The following is a 14,677-nucleotide window of genomic DNA, read 5'->3' as shown; positions in this document are numbered from 1 at the left end:
AGGGCTGGCCAGTGTGCATAGCTGGTTACTACGATTCACATTGTATAAACCAATTCCCAATGGACAAGCCATTCTGCCTCTGTGTTTCCTGCTTGCTTATCTCTTAGAAGCCCTAGATCACCAGAGATCAGGACCTGATGCTTTGGGAGTGATCCCCAATCAGTGACTGTTGAAGTAAACAAATCTGCTTCCAAATCCTGGGTGTCATTGCGGTGTTTCTGCTTGCTGCTGCAAGCAAAGCTCCTTAGAAGGCCCTCTGAGTGCCTAAAATGCTTTCCTACAGTGATCATCCCGAGCTGAGAGATCCAGTGGGGCGGTGAGGAAAGAAAGCTGGAAGAGAGGAAAGCATTCTCTTGTAGGGGGCAGGAGCTGGGAATCAACTGCAAACAGGCAGCCCTGCCAGGAGGTAAGTCCAGAGAAGGAAAAGAATTTCAATGAGCTCATGGCACCACTGCCAAAAGGGAACTATAACGGACCCTCCAGCAACACCAACCTTGCCAGGGTCACAACGCCACAGAGATGTTAAAAACTGGCTCTGCAACACAAGCACTGAAGAACACTGAATCCAACACTCAAGTAAAGCGGGTTCACAATAACCGAAAACTAGCTCACCCTCTGCGCTAAGCCCCTTCCACCCGAAGACCTGCACACAAACACCTCGCGACTCCAGAAGAGGGCGGTCCCAGCCTCACGTGACGCCGCGGCCACGTGACCCCCTCGCGAGCGCTGCGTTCCGGTCCCACGGCCCCGGGGTGCCGCACCCAGCCCCCTGCCCCACACCACCATGCTGTCCCGCCTGCTCAAAGAACACCAGGCCAAGCAGAACGAGCGCAAGGAGCTGCAGGGTGAGCGGAAGTCGGGTCGGCCTCTTCTCTGGGGCGGGCTGCGGCCCTGCTTCTGTGCGGAGCCCCGAGTACCTGCCCACATGCAGGGCAGGGCCCGTGGGAATGGGTACCGCGCGAAGACGAGAGGTCATTGGGGTGGCTCTTTTGGAAATTCTGCCCCCTTGCCTAAGGGATCGTCCCTCGCTGGTCCCCTCGGCAACGCCCCGCCCCTGGTGCCTATTGGTCCGGCGAGCTGGTCTGGCTGCGGGAAGGAACGCCCCGGGCCCGCGGGGGAGAGGGCAGTGGGGCAACTGCGACCCACTTCTGGGAGCTCTAAGGCCACCGCCGAAGGGGAGCTGGAGCGCTTCCTTCCTCTCCCCAGGCTCGGAATCCCCGGGTTGCCCATTCTTTGACTAAAATAGTGGAGAAAGAGTGCTGGAAGTCAGGAAACCGCGGCGCTGCCCCGACTCATTGGCATCCCCGGAGCCAGCCTTTTCTCCTCTCAGGGCACCAATTTTCTCATCTCTAAAGCGAAAGGGGTTGCTTTGTGTTCCGCAAGGACATTTCCAGCTCGGGCATTACAGATTTAGCAGGTCGTTCTGGGAACTAGCAGAGTAATAACGAATGGGTGAGAAAACATTGCACAACCCCCTAAGACACCACCAAGGGTTCACTCCAGTACTTTTCCTCCCACCCCTAGAAAAGAGGAGGCGAGAAGCCATCACTGCGGCGACCTGCCTGACAGAAGCTTTGGTGGACCACCTCAATGTGGGGTATGAGCCTCTTGACAACACTGTCACCTCCCCCACCCATCCACTACCCAAGAGAGGCACCAGCAAAGTGTCAGAGCTTGGGCTGCCCTTGAAAGGTTGAGACAGCCACTTACTCCCCTATTCGGTGCCCACCTCCCAGCCGAATATTATGGAGTGAGGCTTGAGTCAACTCTGATCACTGGGGCTAGGTGAGGAGGAGCAGCTGCAGTGGTTAGAGACGCAGCCAGATTCCCCCTCCCCACATGCAGTTCCTGGCACTTACAACTTGGTGCCATCTGCCCGCCTCCCTTTACCATCCCAAGTCCAGCTGTCGCTTGGGCAGGAGGCAGAACACCCTCCTTCACAGTTTACCACAGACCTCTTCCCACCTCCAAGCCAGAAGAACAGCTGGCAGGAAAGAGATGGCACAGCTGGTGAGGGTGAGAGTAGAACCTGTGCCAGGAGCTATAGCAGAGTCATGCTGTCTCTAGGCCTCCAGAGGTCTTCTGGGCCTCCAGAGACCTCCCCCTTCTCCAGCCCTAAATCAGAATGCCAATAATAGTGAAAGATTTGGGAAGAAACATGGTTGTCCCTTGACTTGTGTGACTCAAGAGTGCAGAAGTGATGACTTGGTCAGCTGTTGAAGAGAAGAGGTAGGATGGTGCCTTCCACCCAGTGCAAGCAAAACAGCCTGCTTGTGCATCCAGAGACTGAGTCATCCCAAGGGAGTCATGCCAGGACTGGGTCAGCTTCATTACTCATCTAGAGGAAAAGTGGAAGAAAAAAGGCTGCGGTTCCGGAGGACTGGGGGGTCCCACCCCTGTGGGTGCCCCCTGGACTCTGCCATGCCACCATCTGTGAGGTTGGCCCTCTTCCTTCACCAGAGGCTACCCTACTTTCAGGATAGAGGGCAGCTAAGGCAGTGCCAGATTAGAAAGGGTTTTGTGTTGCTGCCCACAGCTCCTTTTATTCCCCAGGAAGGAAAACAAAGGCTTGGTCTATCTTGGCCCTGGTCAGGTGTCCTGCCCACTCTCTTGACCCCTTCCCAGCCCCTTGCCTCCTTCAGCCCCCACACATTCCAGTGGGTGGGGCCACCGGATATGGATTCTTGGGGCTGATCTAGAGCTTTGGGATGGGGAGTGAAAAATTCATGGGCCAATAAGGCAGAATAATTATATTCAGAGAAGAAGATGCAAAAAAGCCTGATGGAGGACTGAGGATACCACCCCTGAGGTCAGAATGGTAAAAGCAGCTAGCACTTGAGGAGAAGAAGCAGAGGGAGGGAATGTGTGTGTTTGCTCATCCGTGGTAGCAAGCGAAAGGACAAGGGCTGGGAGATAGCCAAGCAGAAACCCCTGGGACAGCCTCTCTTGACCCAGTGTTTCTGGGGAAGGGGTTTGCTTTACTGTCCCACCCGCAATTCAAGGAGGGCCTCATTTCCCTTCCCAACTTCTTGCACAGATCCCTTTGCTTGCAATCACTGCCAGATGTGTCCTTATTGCTGGATTTTCCCAGCTACCACACCTCCTTTTCCCTCCCAGTTTCTTCTCAGGGATACACGCCCCCACGTTAAACTCCCCTCCCCACAGAACTCCCCTGGGGAGGGATAAGAGAGGGTGTGTTTCTTTCAGCTTCCAACTTGTCTCTCCTGGGAATCCTGGGAGTGGAAGGAGCTGGCCTCATTTGCATGTATACTACTAGTTATTTGCATCACATCTAGAAGGGCCAGAATCACAATGTTTTACCCAGCCCTGAATCCCTGTTGGCTTCCCTCTATTACTGGGAAATGCAGACCTAGAGACCAGGCCCCCCACCCATTGCATGAGCTGACCTCTTCCCTCCTCCAATTTTAGAGTGGCCCAGGCCTACATGAACCAGAGAAAGCTGGACCATGAAGTGAAGACCCTGCAGGTCCAGGCTGCCCAATTTGCTAAGCAGACAGGCCAGTGGATCGGGATGGTGGAGAACTTCAACCAGGCACTCAAGGTGGGCCACCCACATCACTGCTGTCATCTGAGTTCCCATGGACTCCTTTAGGTGTTGGTTTAAAAAGAAGGGGAAAAAAAAAAAAAAAAAACTGTTTGGGGCCGGTGAGATGGCTCAGTGGAATAAGCACTTCCCTGGCAAGTGCAAGGGCCTGAGTTCAATCCCCTGTTCCACCAAAAAAAAAAAAAAAAAAAGGGGTAATGGTCCCAAATACCCCACCTCTGGCCTTAGCATCAGAGAAGCCAAAGAAAAAAATAAAAACTGTGTTTGGGGCATAGCTCAGTGGTGGAGCACATGCTTGCATGTGCAGGGCCCTGGGGTTAGTCCACAGCACCACAACAAAAAAAAAGTGGTGTTGTTTGAATTCAGGAGTTTGAGACCAGCCTGGGGAACATATCAAGAACCCCCCATCCCAAAAAAGTAAACAAAAAGAAACATTAAAAGTTGGTAGAACCAAAAAAAGCCCTTTCAGGGCTGGCCAGATAGCTCAGCAGACTTAGGCAGGTGCAGGGACCGGGATTTCATCCCTGGCATGCCCTACCAGCCCTGCCCCCGGGGCACACTGAGCCCATGACTATGACTGGGAATGGTGGCATACACCTGTAATACCAGTGCTTGGGAGGCTGAAAACAAGAGGATCACTATGAGTTCGATCTACGTAGTGAGACCCTGTAGACACTGTACTAAATATTAAAAAAAAAAAAAAAGGTCCTTTCCAGGAGATAGAAGGAAAGTGTTCCCCAAACTGGGAGTCACACTCTGTCCATCCTGATTCCTGGGCTCCAATCCCTTTCACCCTTCCCAGGAAATCGGGGATGTGGAGAACTGGGCTCGAAGCATTGAACTGGACATGCGCACCATTGCCACCGCCCTGGAGTATGTCTACAAAGGGCAGCTGCAGTCTGCCTCCTCCTAACTCTCCTCCCTCCCCCTCACCTTGCCATAGGGGCAAGAGGGACACTGATGGGTCATGAATAAAACACAGCGTCCATTTCTGTGTGGTGTTTCAAGGAGCTACTGGCTTCGATGTGTGGGTGAGAATCGAAGGTCCAGAAGTATGTCCCCCAACTTCTCCTCTGCCACCTTTCTCTCCTCCTCAAACCTGGTGCAGGTCCTACCAGCTAAGCAAAGGGTAAAGTTACACACAGGTCCCCAGTGAAGGTCCCAGTGGCCCCCATGTCAGATTCCCCAGTTCTGGACTTCAGTTTCATGTAGAGGAAAAATAGGCGAGCAGCAGGCTTGGTTCCAGTGCTGGCTGGCCATTGTGCCACGTGTTCACAGTCTGTCTCAGGCTGGCACTAAGCAGTGTCATGCGTCTGGGCTGGGTGGGAGATTAATTCTTGGGGGCATTTCAGGGCTAAGAAGAGAAAGGAATGACAGACCAAATATGGCCAGCAGAGGAGGGTGGCTGCCATCCTTGACAGTTCCACCCCCTGGGAGGTGAAAGCAGGAATAGTGAGGAACCCAGACTGAGAAAGACAGCCCAGGAGGGTGCCTGTGCAGATCTGGCCTCTGCCAAGCCCAGCTTCAGCCCTATGAGCTCCAGCCTCCCTGGCTCCTCCTTTGCATCCCTCCTCCACCCCATTCTGCATACATTTAACAGTCCTGGTGCCTGAGTCCACCCACTGCAGACTTCAGCCTTTGCCACAGCTAGTGTAGGAGCCCAGGAAGACCGGAAGCAAAGCCAAAGAAGCAGCTCCACAAGTCATAACATCAGCCTGCTTTCCCCAAAGGAGGTAAGCAGAACCCTGGGAGTTGAGGGTGTGATGAGAAGATAGCTAGATATGACATGCATTGATAACTGAAGGCTTTGACTTTGGACCCGTATCCTCATACTCTGTGCCTTCCACTTGCCACAACCCTAAGGTAACCAGACCTGCTACAAGAAGAACCAAGTTGAGTGATGCAGTGAGGCACCCAGCGTGTTCGGGGCCATAGGGACTGAAGGGCAGTGCTCCTGGCTGTACTTGTAGTTCCAAAAATAAGGCTGCAGTTACACTTAGAGGACTTTAGTACTTTGGTGTCCCTAGGTTAGAAAATGAAAACAAGACAGCAAAACCAGATCCTTCTGCCAAGCAAATAATTTCTTGATCTGCTCAAACCAGACACCAGCTGGGAGAATGTTAGGGGCTTGGTCTTAAGGGTCAGAGTAAACAGCAAGCTTTCCTGCCCAGCCTAGGCTGCCACCTGCAGGTCTTTTGGGTCCAGCCATGTGGCTGCCTGTGCTGCTGGGAGCCTTGCTTTGGGCAGGGCTGTGGTTGCTCAGAGACCGGCAGACACTGCCGGCCAGCGATCCCTTCGTCTTTATCACCGGCTGTGACTCAGGCTTCGGGCGCCTTCTGGCACTGCGGCTTGACCAGAGGGGCTTCCGAGTCCTGGCCAGCTGCCTGACCCCATCCGGGGCAAAGGAACTACAGCAGATGGCCTCGTCTCGCCTCCACACCACCCTGCTAGACATCACTGATCCCGAGAGTGTCCAGCAGGCAGCCAAGTGGGTGGAGACACACGTTCAGAGTGCGGGTAAGTGGCAGAGCCACCAGGAACATGGCGTAAGGAGCTCCCCCATGGTAATCCCAGCAGCTACTGCAGACAGAGGCTTTGGGAAGCTAGAGTGCAGTGGGGAACAGCAGTAAGAGAGAATGTGGGAGTACCCCACTGCCTCCATCTGTCTCACCCTTCCACAGGGCTTTTTGGTCTGGTGAATAATGCTGGTGTGGCAGGCATCATCGGGCCCACGCCCTGGCTGACACAGGAAGACTTCCATCAGGTGCTGAATGTGAATACCCTGGGCCCCATCAGGGTCACCCTTGCCCTGCTGCCCTTGCTGCAGCAGGCCCGGGGCCGAGTGGTCAACATCACCAGCGTCCTGGGTCGCCTTGCAGCCAATGGTGGGGGCTACTGTGTCTCCAAGTTCGGCCTGGAGGCCTTCTCTGACAGCCTAAGGTGAGGGGTCATGGGGCTGCGGGCTGCAAACCAATGGCACCCACTCAGTCAGTCAGTGTGTCCCTGGCTAGTGTAGGTCAGCACATGTGGTGAAGCCTCAGCAGGGTGGAAGATTTACAAGATCATTTTTTGATTTGGGGGATTTGTGTTGTTTATTGAGATAGCATCTCATTGTAATTTAGAACTGTGGCAATTCTCCTGCCTCAGCTTCCTGGAATTACAGGCATACACCACCACACCTGGCTCCAGCTTTCTCTTAAAAGCTTTGTGACCATAAGCTTTTTATTTCTCTTTTATTTCTCTTGTGTTTTCTTCATCTGTTAAAATCAGGATAAGACCTGTCTGGTATTAGGAGTGAAATGAGGTATCAAAATCAAACAAAAGGGGCCAGAGAGATGGCTCAGTAGAATAAAAGCTTGCCTGGCAAGCACAAGGGCCTGAGTTCAATCCCCAGTTCTGCAAAAAAAAAGAAAGTGAAGAAACCTATGGTTTAACTCTTGGTAAATTGCCACTTTGGCAATGGCTAAAAAAAAAAAAAAAAAACAATGGCTAGCACAGAGTAAATACTCAGAAAAGCCTGCTATCATGGTTAGGAAGGAGAAAAAAAAAAAAATACTCAGAGCCAGGCATGGTATCTATAATTGCAGCACTTTGGAAGGATAAGCCAGGAGGGTCACAAGTTACAGCCCAGCTTGAGCACTTAGCAAGACTCTGTTTTAGTGGTCTAGAGAGATAGCTCAGCTGCCTAAGCACCTGCCTGGCAAGCCCAAACTCATGAGTTTGACCCCTGGTACCAAAAAATAAATAATAATAAAGACCTTGTTTTAAATTTTTAAAAAAGGGGCTAGGGAGATTCAATAGAATAAGCGCTTCCCTGGCAAGCACAAGGGCCTGAGTTCCATACCCGGTTCTGCCAAAAAAAAAAAAAAATTAAATAAATAAAAAAGGCAAAAACTCTGGGTTACTCCTCAGCACCAAAACGAAAACAGAGCCAGGCATGAAAGGCACACACCTACAACCCCACATCTGGGAAGTTGCAGCAAGAGGACTGTCCTGAGTTCAAGGCCTGCCTAGACTGCAAAGCAAGATCCTGTCTCAAGAAAACAAAGCAAACAGCAAAAAACCATCGTATTAGTGAGCAAGGGCTTTCAGTAACTTTTTTTTTCCACTTAATTTCTCCCAGCAGCCAGTATGTCATTGGTTAGCTTAAGCACCAGGACCTAGCCCGGGTGTGTGTGCCTGGGGAGCCCACTATTTTCCTGCCCCTCGCCTTTAAACAGCGATGCTCAGAATTGCACAACTGCAAGAGGGAGTCTTGATGAGGCCAAGAGGTGAGCAGGACAGAATCTGGTGTAGAGGCCCGAGCTGTGCAAACTGAGCCCAACCTTCTGTGACACCCTTGACACCATCACTTCTTACCAGAGAATTTCACTGTCTCCTTTTTCCTACCCCTTGGACTTTAGTTTCCCAAGTGGCAGCATGCAGCAAAGTATTTCATACTCAGTGGCAAGTATTCCTGCTGTCCCTATAAGATGGCCCCACTCCAGCGAATGCCACTCTAGACCCATTATGCCTAGCACTCGACTCAATCCTGTTTGAAGATCTGGGGAACAGAGCTGTTCTAAATTAAGAATTGGAAAACTGCATTTCTTTCTTTTTCTTTTTTGGTTTTTTGAGACAGGGTCTTGCTGTATAGTTCCGAACTCCCTGTGTAGCACAGGCTGGCCTCAAACTTGTGGCAATCCTCCTGCCTCAGCCTCCTGAGTGCTGGGATTAGAGGCATGTGCCACAACACGTGGAGAAAACTGCATTTCTGAGGCTAGATCCTTCCTACCAACTACCTTCAAGCTAATTTTTTTTTTTTTTTTTTTTTTTGCGGAACCGGGTATTGAACTCAGGCCCTTGCACTTGCCAAGGAAGCGCATATTCTGAGCCATCTCCCCAGGCCCTCAAGCTAATAATTTTTACTTTTTTGTTGTTTATCGTTTTTTGAGACAAGGCCTCTGTAGATAGTACAGGCTAGTGTTGGAACTTGTGGCAATCCTTTGTCCCTGGAGTCCTGGGATTATGGGCATTTGAAAACACAGCTGGCTCTCCCCACAACCCACCCACCCATTTTTACCTTTTTAAATAGTCACATTGTAAATGGCTGTAAAAGAACCTAGCCAGGTGTGGTGGCACAAGCCTCTAGTCCCCACACTTTGGGAGGCTGAGACAGGTGGATCAGGCCAGGTTCAAGGCTAGGCTCCTTTCCTCGCTGTTTGCGCATCTGCAAGCATGGTGAACGTTCCCAAAACCCGGCAAACTTTCTGTAAGAAGTGTGGCAAGCATCAGCCCCACAAAGTGACACAGTACAAGAAAGGCAAAGATTCTCTATATGCCCAGGGAAAGCGGCGTTATGACAGGAAACAGTGGCTATGGTGGGCAGACTAAGCCAGTTTTCCGGAAGGCCAAAACTACAAAGAAGATTGTCCTGAGGCTTGAGTGTGTTGAGCCCAACTGCAGATCTAAGAGAATGCTGGCTATTAAGAGATGCAAGCATTTTGAACTGGGAGGAGATAAGAAAAGAAAGGGCCAAGTGATCCAGTTTTAACTTTTCATGTTTTTTATTGTGAAGACAATAAAATCTTGCTGTTTACTTAAAAAAAAAAAAAAAAAAAAAAAAAGGCTAGGCTCAAGGCCAGTTCAAGGCCAGGTTAGGCTACCTAGGGAATTCAAAGGTAGCCTGAACTGCATAGTGAGATTCTGTCTAAGGAAAAAAAAAAAAAAAAAGGAACTAATAATATTCTTTGGCAACGTCTAAGATATTTACTATCAGACCCTATAAAAAAAAAAGTTGAACCCTTGCTTGGCTAAATCATAGAAGAAATTATGCAAGAGCCAGACATAAGAGGCACATGCCTACAACTCTGAAGGCTGAAGCACAAGGATCAAGACCAACCTGGGCTACATGAATCCCTACCACAAAAAAAAAAAAGGAAATCTTAAAAGTCGCTCCCTCTGGGTGAGGATGTGTAGCCCAGTGGTAGAGAACTCCCCTAGCTCTGGATTTGTTCCCCAATGCCGCAAAACAAGGCACTTCTCGCCCTTGCTCACTTGCCCTTAGCTCCAGGACAGGAGCTGTGCCCTGGTCAGGACTCCCATATCCGGCCAGTTCCTGATTCTCCATGTCCGCGAGAGTCCCCTCCTTACAGGGGAGACCAGAGCCCAGCAACCCCTTTGCCCACACTCCAGGCGGGATGTGGCTCCTTTCGGGGTACGAGTCTCCATCGTGGAGCCTGGCTTCTTCCGCACCCCGGTGACCAGCCTGGAGAGTCTGGAGAACACCCTGCAGGCCTGCTGGGCACGGCTATCTCCAGCCACACGGGCCCTCTATGGGGACACCTTCCTCTCTGCCTGTGAGTAGCCGGGGACACAAAGAGGACATGAGATCAGAGGCCAGCCCACATCAGCCTCTTGGGCAAAGGGCAGGGCAAAGGGAATGCCAAGGAAGAGTGCCCAACAACCGGGTAGGGCCTAGGTGGGCTGGACTGGAGGGGAGGGGATCCTGACTACACACACCCTGGACTGCAGACCTCAGAGTACAGCGGCACGTTCTGAACATGATCTGTGACTCGGACCTAACCAAAGTGAGCCAGTGCCTGGAGCACGCGCTGACCGCACGCCACCCCCGAACCCGCTACAGCCCAGGCTGGGATGCCAAGCTGCTCTGGCTGCCTGCCTCGTACCTGCCAGCCAGCCTCGTGGATGCCGTACTCACCTGGCTCCTTCCTAAGCCAGCCCAGTCAGTGCACTGAGCTGATCTCTCCAGCAAGATTGCTCTTCCAAAAGCAAGGATTTTTTACTTCTGTCTCTACCCTGGTACTGCCTGCCACATCGCACAAAACAGGCATTCAAAATAAATGTATTTTAAAACAAAAGTGGACAGAAATGAAGGTGCTCAGTTAAAGAATAGAGGGCTGGGGATTTTTTTTTAAGTAACATTTTTTAAATTTTATTTATTTGTGTGTGTGGCCAGCTCAGCCCACCAGGGGGCGGGGCTGGCTGGCATGTAGTGCTGGGGGATTGAACCGCAGTCCCTGTGCTTTGCTAAGCTTGTTCTAAGTAGGTGCTTTAGACCACTGAGCCATCTCACCAGCCCCATGGGGGCTGGGGATTTAGCTCAGTGGCACTGTGCCTGCCTGGCATGCATGAGGTCCTGAATTCAGGTCCACCAAAAAAAAAAAAAAAAAATCAGATACTCAGCTGGAGAATGATCCCACTTAAGTGATAACTACCCTAAGTTATTTTACCTGTCCAAGGACTGTAGCCTGTTCATACCTGCAGGACAGCTATTAACCACTAGGGGCCATGAGGGAACTGCCTTGCATTTATGCATGGCCTTAAACTGCACTCGCAGAAGTGGCCACAAGAGGGCACCTTCCTTTATTTTCTGCGAGGTAAGGTTACAATTGTAGAAGGAATATCCTTATTTTTCGTGGTGGGAATGGCAGATGATGAGTCAGCACCAAACGGGGCCCATAGAAGAAAAAGCAATAGAAGCCAACCATGGTGGTGTACTTCTGTAATCCCAGCACTCGAGAGGTTGAGGCAAGGGGATTGCCCTAAATTCGAGGACAGCCTGGGCTACAGTGGGACCCTGTCACAAAAAAAAGAGGGACACGGGCCATGCAAATCTCAAGTGGCCTTATTACCCCTTTTACAAGTCTCCCTGAAGGCAAGCAGGAAGGAGTCTGCTGGACAGTTCTGTGTGGGCCAGAGTCGGGTAGAAGTATTACAAAAAATTCCTCTGACTCTTGCAGATGGCTTCATGATTATTCCAGGGCTAAGCCTGGCAGCAGCAGACAAAGAGACAGAGGGTAGTGGCCCACAACCTCCTCTGGATCCCCATTTGTCCCACTGCCAGCCCAACCAACCTTCAGCAAATCTTCCTTTCCCAAACAGTTCCCCAAACAGGCCTGCCTTTTGCAAAGGCATCCACAGCAAAGTACCAGAAGAAAGGAACAGAAGGGTAAAACAGCATGCTAGGACAAGTGAGACCATCACTCTTTTTGGTCTGAAAAAATAATCCGTTTAATTGAAAAAACCTGGGGATTCTACTCTATTCCCCTAGACAAGGGGGCTAATGAGACTAGACCCCCTACATCACTTCATAGCCACTTCGGATACTCTTCACAAGACAGCAGGCAAACACGACTCCCAGGATCTAGAAGGAAAGAGAGACACAGAGAGTGGAAAGGAATCCCCCAGGACAGGACCTCTTGTTCATCACCCTTCTCCCCACAGCCCCTGCTCCCCAGAAACCCTGCACCTGGTCTCAGCCCTTGCCCAGGGCACCTCTCACCTCCACAAAAGCAATACCCAGGGCTACTGCAGCCACCAAAAGTATATTTTTTCTCAGCCAGCTCCCAATCTTCTCCACACAGCCCTAAAGGGAGACAGAAAAACATGGCAAGAGCACCCTCAGAAACCTGCCCCCTGGCCCACCTGTCTCTTCCCATCCCTACACCCCCACATCCCTTCCTCATCCCTGACCATGTTAACTACCACCCTAGGTCTCTCTTGCCTCCAAAAACATCCCCCAGGTTTCCCAAGTCCCACACTGTCTCCATCTTCTTCCTACCTCAGGATTGATAGAACTCTGCTTGAAGTCAATGCCACAGCCCATGGTGATGTTGACACAGCAGGAATCAGGAACCCTGTTCTTGCCCATGCCAGGGATGTCCTCCCAATCTGAGTAGTTAGCAGCCCCACAGCACTCAAACTGGGGCAGTGGAAAGAAAGGGGAGGAAACGTTTCCAAATGACACTCAGCTTTCAATGAGGAGATGAGGATCTTCTTCCCACACACACACCCTGCTCCCAGCATGCTACTCACTTTTTTCTGCAAGTTGTCCAGTAATGTATCTGTACTGTTTTTGGAGTAATTCTTCATCCGCTGTCGGAAGTCCTTATCAAACTCTGCTCTTATCTGAAAGCAGAAAGGAACAGGGTTGAGGACCACATCAGGTACCTGGGACCCAGAGCAGCAACAGGCAGAGCACTCCCTTATTCCCTGCTTACCTTGTCTCTAAAAACATAGCCAGTGATGGCTGTGGCCACCTCCACCAGCATGATAAGAGACAGGAAAATGGCAAACTGTGGCAGCAAAGGAAAGGAGTCAGGTCTGGAATCTGGATGGAAAGGGTCTGCTCTAGCTTAGCCAGAACCCGAACTCATGGAGCTCTCCCTGATCCACCCACCTTGCCACCCTGGTACAGAAATCCCCTGCAGCAGGCCCAGACAGCCACAGTGACCCATACCCCCAGCACTCACGGTGGTCATGAGACAGTAGTTCTCCTTGCAGGCTCCACAGCAGCCTAGGAAGGCCACCAGGAAGAGGAAGGCCCCCACCGCAATGATGATCACAGGCAACAGGCTGGCAGGAGTAGCCCCAGGGCTCATGGTCTCACTCAGGATAGGCTTGACCGCTATGCCCACAGCGATCAATCCTACTGCACAGGCCTAGGGGGTAGGCAGGAGAAGGTTAGGCCCAAGTCAGCCCAGCAGCCCTCCTCACTGGCCGGCAAGTACACCAAGGCCACAGACCTGACCCTATCCAGGGCACTAATCCCCACTGGAAACTTTTCAAAGGGAGGCATAATCCCATCCTTACCCTCAATGAACGCTGGGAGCTGTTCTAGGGCGAGGGACGTTGAACATTTTAGAAATGAGAGCCTACACTTACTTATCGCAAAGTGCCGATAAATAATGCTCAACTACAGCGCAACACTGAGGTTTTAGTTTGGAAAAACAACTCCTATATTAACATCTTTTCCCTTAAGAAGTCGCACCCGAGGGCCAGTAGAAGCCATGTCTACCTTTAAAGCAGCTTTTTGCCCAGGGATAGACCAAATGAAAAAGGAAAAAAAAGGAAGCACACAGAAACTTGACCTCAAGGCACATATTCCTGACCCACAGTAGTACTGTTCCTGGCCTCCGGGGATCCCTGCTAGTCTACCCGAACAGCCTGCCCCCTCACTTGGCCTCCAGTGAGTAAGATCCTCAGAGAGGGAGGAGGCGGAGGAGGAAAGGGCCAAGAGTGTCGTGCCCTCCCTGGACAAACAGTAGTTGGAGCTAAATTAAGGTGGGCAGCTCCCTTCCCTCGCCAGCAGCTGGGCTAGGAGGCAGGGGTAGAGAGACGAGAGGATTCGAATGAGAAGTGAGGGACGCCTCATCGGTGATAGCATCGGGCCGTTGGTTGGTTGCCCCACTGCCCCATATCACAAGTGGTTGGGTCACCAGACAGGAAGGGCCAGGAGAAGTGGGGGTGCGGCGGGTGCTGTGCAGCCAGTTGGGCCACTCTCGGTCCGAACTGGCCTCCGGAGGTTCCGAGAGCCAGAGGGAGTGGCCGAGCTGCCTTCAGCCTTCCCGAGGCTAGCTTTCCGCATCTGGTCTCCAGCTGCCTCCACTCCTGGGCCCTCAAGCCCCCCATCCCCCCGCCAGCGCGCCCCCGCCGCCGCCCCTCCCCACTCACGCAGAACACCAGCAGAAGAACGTAGAGCAAGAACTTGACACATTTCATTCCTCCTTCCACCGCCATGGCTGCTGGGCCTGGGCCGGAGAGGGCGGAAGGGGGAGTGGATGTTAGGAGCCGCCCAGGGGGCCCGGCCTCACGTCCGCCCGCCCGCCGCGGCCCTCGAGGTCTCCCCATGCGGCCCCCGGCCCGGCCCCGCCCACCCGGAAGCCCGCGGCCGCGTCCACGTCTCCCCGCCGCGGTTGATCCCCGCAGACGGGGTGGGGGCGACGCCCGAACCTCCCGGCGCTCCGCGAGCACGGGGCCGACGGGGGCCAGCGGGTGCGGGCCTGGTGGGCCTCGTCCCGTGGGCCGCAGTCCCTGGGCGTCAAACACCGCGCTCCCCCCCAACCAGTCCGGCAAAACGGTGCTCCACCCGGCCTCGACCCACGCCTGCCACTTTCCGCCCGGCGCCGACGTCCCCCGAAAAAGTGCGGCGGGTGCTCCAGCCCGCCCACCGCGGGGCTTGGAAGCAAAGTTGCTCGAGGGCCCCGGGAGCGGCCCGCCTCTCGAGCCCAGGGGTCCCCGGGAGTCCCCTCAGCCCACTCCGCGCCCGTCGCGGACGCCGCGGCCTCACCCGGACTCCCGAGGCTGAGCGATCCTCTCCCGCCGCGGCTC

General features: G+C 52.8%; 3 protein-coding genes and 1 pseudogene across 5 annotated transcripts; 3 read left to right on the top strand and 1 right to left on the bottom strand.

Moving 5' to 3' along the window:
* Nucleotides 1-682: 682 nt before the first annotated feature.
* Nucleotides 683-4,561, top strand: Bloc1s1 (biogenesis of lysosomal organelles complex 1 subunit 1). 2 transcript variants are annotated; one of them, XM_023707379.1, is made up of 4 exons: nucleotides 683-845; nucleotides 1,525-1,597; nucleotides 3,430-3,632; nucleotides 3,758-3,839. In XM_023707379.1, the coding sequence occupies exons 1-3, from the start codon at nucleotides 785-787 to the stop codon at nucleotides 3,611-3,613; spliced, it is 318 nt and encodes a 105-aa protein (XP_023563147.1). In that variant the 5' UTR covers nucleotides 683-784; the 3' UTR covers nucleotides 3,614-3,632; nucleotides 3,758-3,839. The 2 variants fall into 2 exon arrangements, with proteins under 2 accessions (XP_023563147.1, XP_004647159.1); XM_004647102.2 differs by lacking the exon at nucleotides 3,758-3,839 and adding an exon at nucleotides 4,368-4,561 and having other exon boundaries at nucleotides 684-845; nucleotides 3,430-3,562.
* An 83-nt stretch (nucleotides 4,562-4,644) lies between these two features.
* Nucleotides 4,645-10,413, top strand: Rdh5 (retinol dehydrogenase 5). 2 transcript variants are annotated; one of them, XM_004647101.2, is made up of 5 exons: nucleotides 4,645-5,298; nucleotides 5,742-6,082; nucleotides 6,247-6,505; nucleotides 9,740-9,903; nucleotides 10,079-10,413. In XM_004647101.2, the coding sequence occupies exons 2-5, from the start codon at nucleotides 5,773-5,775 to the stop codon at nucleotides 10,300-10,302; spliced, it is 957 nt and encodes a 318-aa protein (XP_004647158.1). In that variant the 5' UTR covers nucleotides 4,645-5,298; nucleotides 5,742-5,772; the 3' UTR covers nucleotides 10,303-10,413. The 2 variants fall into 2 exon arrangements, with proteins under 2 accessions (XP_004647158.1, XP_023563146.1); XM_023707378.1 differs by having other exon boundaries at nucleotides 5,737-6,082.
* On the top strand, nucleotides 8,783-9,134 carry LOC105741093 (annotated as a pseudogene).
* A 1,140-nt stretch (nucleotides 10,414-11,553) lies between the features above and the next one.
* Nucleotides 11,554-14,671, bottom strand: Cd63 (CD63 molecule). The gene is made up of 8 exons (XM_004647099.2): nucleotides 14,637-14,671; nucleotides 14,021-14,097; nucleotides 12,820-13,008; nucleotides 12,568-12,642; nucleotides 12,383-12,475; nucleotides 12,129-12,269; nucleotides 11,850-11,933; nucleotides 11,554-11,711 (listed from the first exon to the last, which is right to left on the bottom strand). The coding sequence occupies exons 2-8, from the start codon at nucleotides 14,084-14,086 to the stop codon at nucleotides 11,646-11,648; spliced, it is 714 nt and encodes a 237-aa protein (XP_004647156.1). The 5' UTR covers nucleotides 14,087-14,097; nucleotides 14,637-14,671; the 3' UTR covers nucleotides 11,554-11,645.
* Nucleotides 14,672-14,677: the final 6 nt, after the last annotated feature.

This window comes from Octodon degus, unplaced genomic scaffold (assembly GCF_000260255.1).
Source record: "Octodon degus isolate 3935 unplaced genomic scaffold, OctDeg1.0 scaffold00287, whole genome shotgun sequence".
Lineage (NCBI taxonomy): Eukaryota > Metazoa > Chordata > Mammalia > Rodentia > Octodontidae > Octodon > Octodon degus.
The sequence above is the reverse complement of the archived record's forward strand: the minus strand, read 5'-3'. Positions and strand labels throughout refer to the sequence as shown.

What these genes read in the sequence shown, in the direction of transcription:
- Bloc1s1 (XM_004647102.2), top strand. Translation starts at nt 785, where the DNA reads ATGCTGTCCCGCCTGCTCAAAGAACACCAGGCCAAGCAGAACGAGCGC. An exon ending in CGAGCGCAAGGAGCTGCAGG is followed by an intron (nt 846 to 1,524) that starts GTGAGCGGAAGT and finishes TCCCACCCCTAG; the next exon opens with AAAAGAGGAGGCGAGAAGCC. An exon ending in ACTTCAACCAGGCACTCAAG is followed by an intron (nt 3,563 to 4,367) that starts GTGGGCCACCCA and finishes CACCCTTCCCAG; the next exon opens with GAAATCGGGGATGTGGAGAA.
- Rdh5 (XM_004647101.2), top strand. Translation starts at nt 5,773, where the DNA reads ATGTGGCTGCCTGTGCTGCTGGGAGCCTTGCTTTGGGCAGGGCTGTGG. An exon ending in GACACACGTTCAGAGTGCGG is followed by an intron (nt 6,083 to 6,246) that starts GTAAGTGGCAGA and finishes ACCCTTCCACAG; the next exon opens with GGCTTTTTGGTCTGGTGAAT. An exon ending in GGACACCTTCCTCTCTGCCT is followed by an intron (nt 9,904 to 10,078) that starts GTGAGTAGCCGG and finishes CCTGGACTGCAG; the next exon opens with ACCTCAGAGTACAGCGGCAC.
- Cd63 (XM_004647099.2), bottom strand. Translation starts at nt 14,086, where the DNA reads ATGGCGGTGGAAGGAGGAATGAAATGTGTCAAGTTCTTGCTCTACGTT. An exon ending in ACTACTGTCTCATGACCACC is followed by an intron (nt 12,643 to 12,819) that starts GTGAGTGCTGGG and finishes TTGCTGCCACAG; the next exon opens with TTTGCCATTTTCCTGTCTCT. An exon ending in TGGACAACTTGCAGAAAAAA is followed by an intron (nt 12,270 to 12,382) that starts GTGAGTAGCATG and finishes CCACTGCCCCAG; the next exon opens with TTTGAGTGCTGTGGGGCTGC.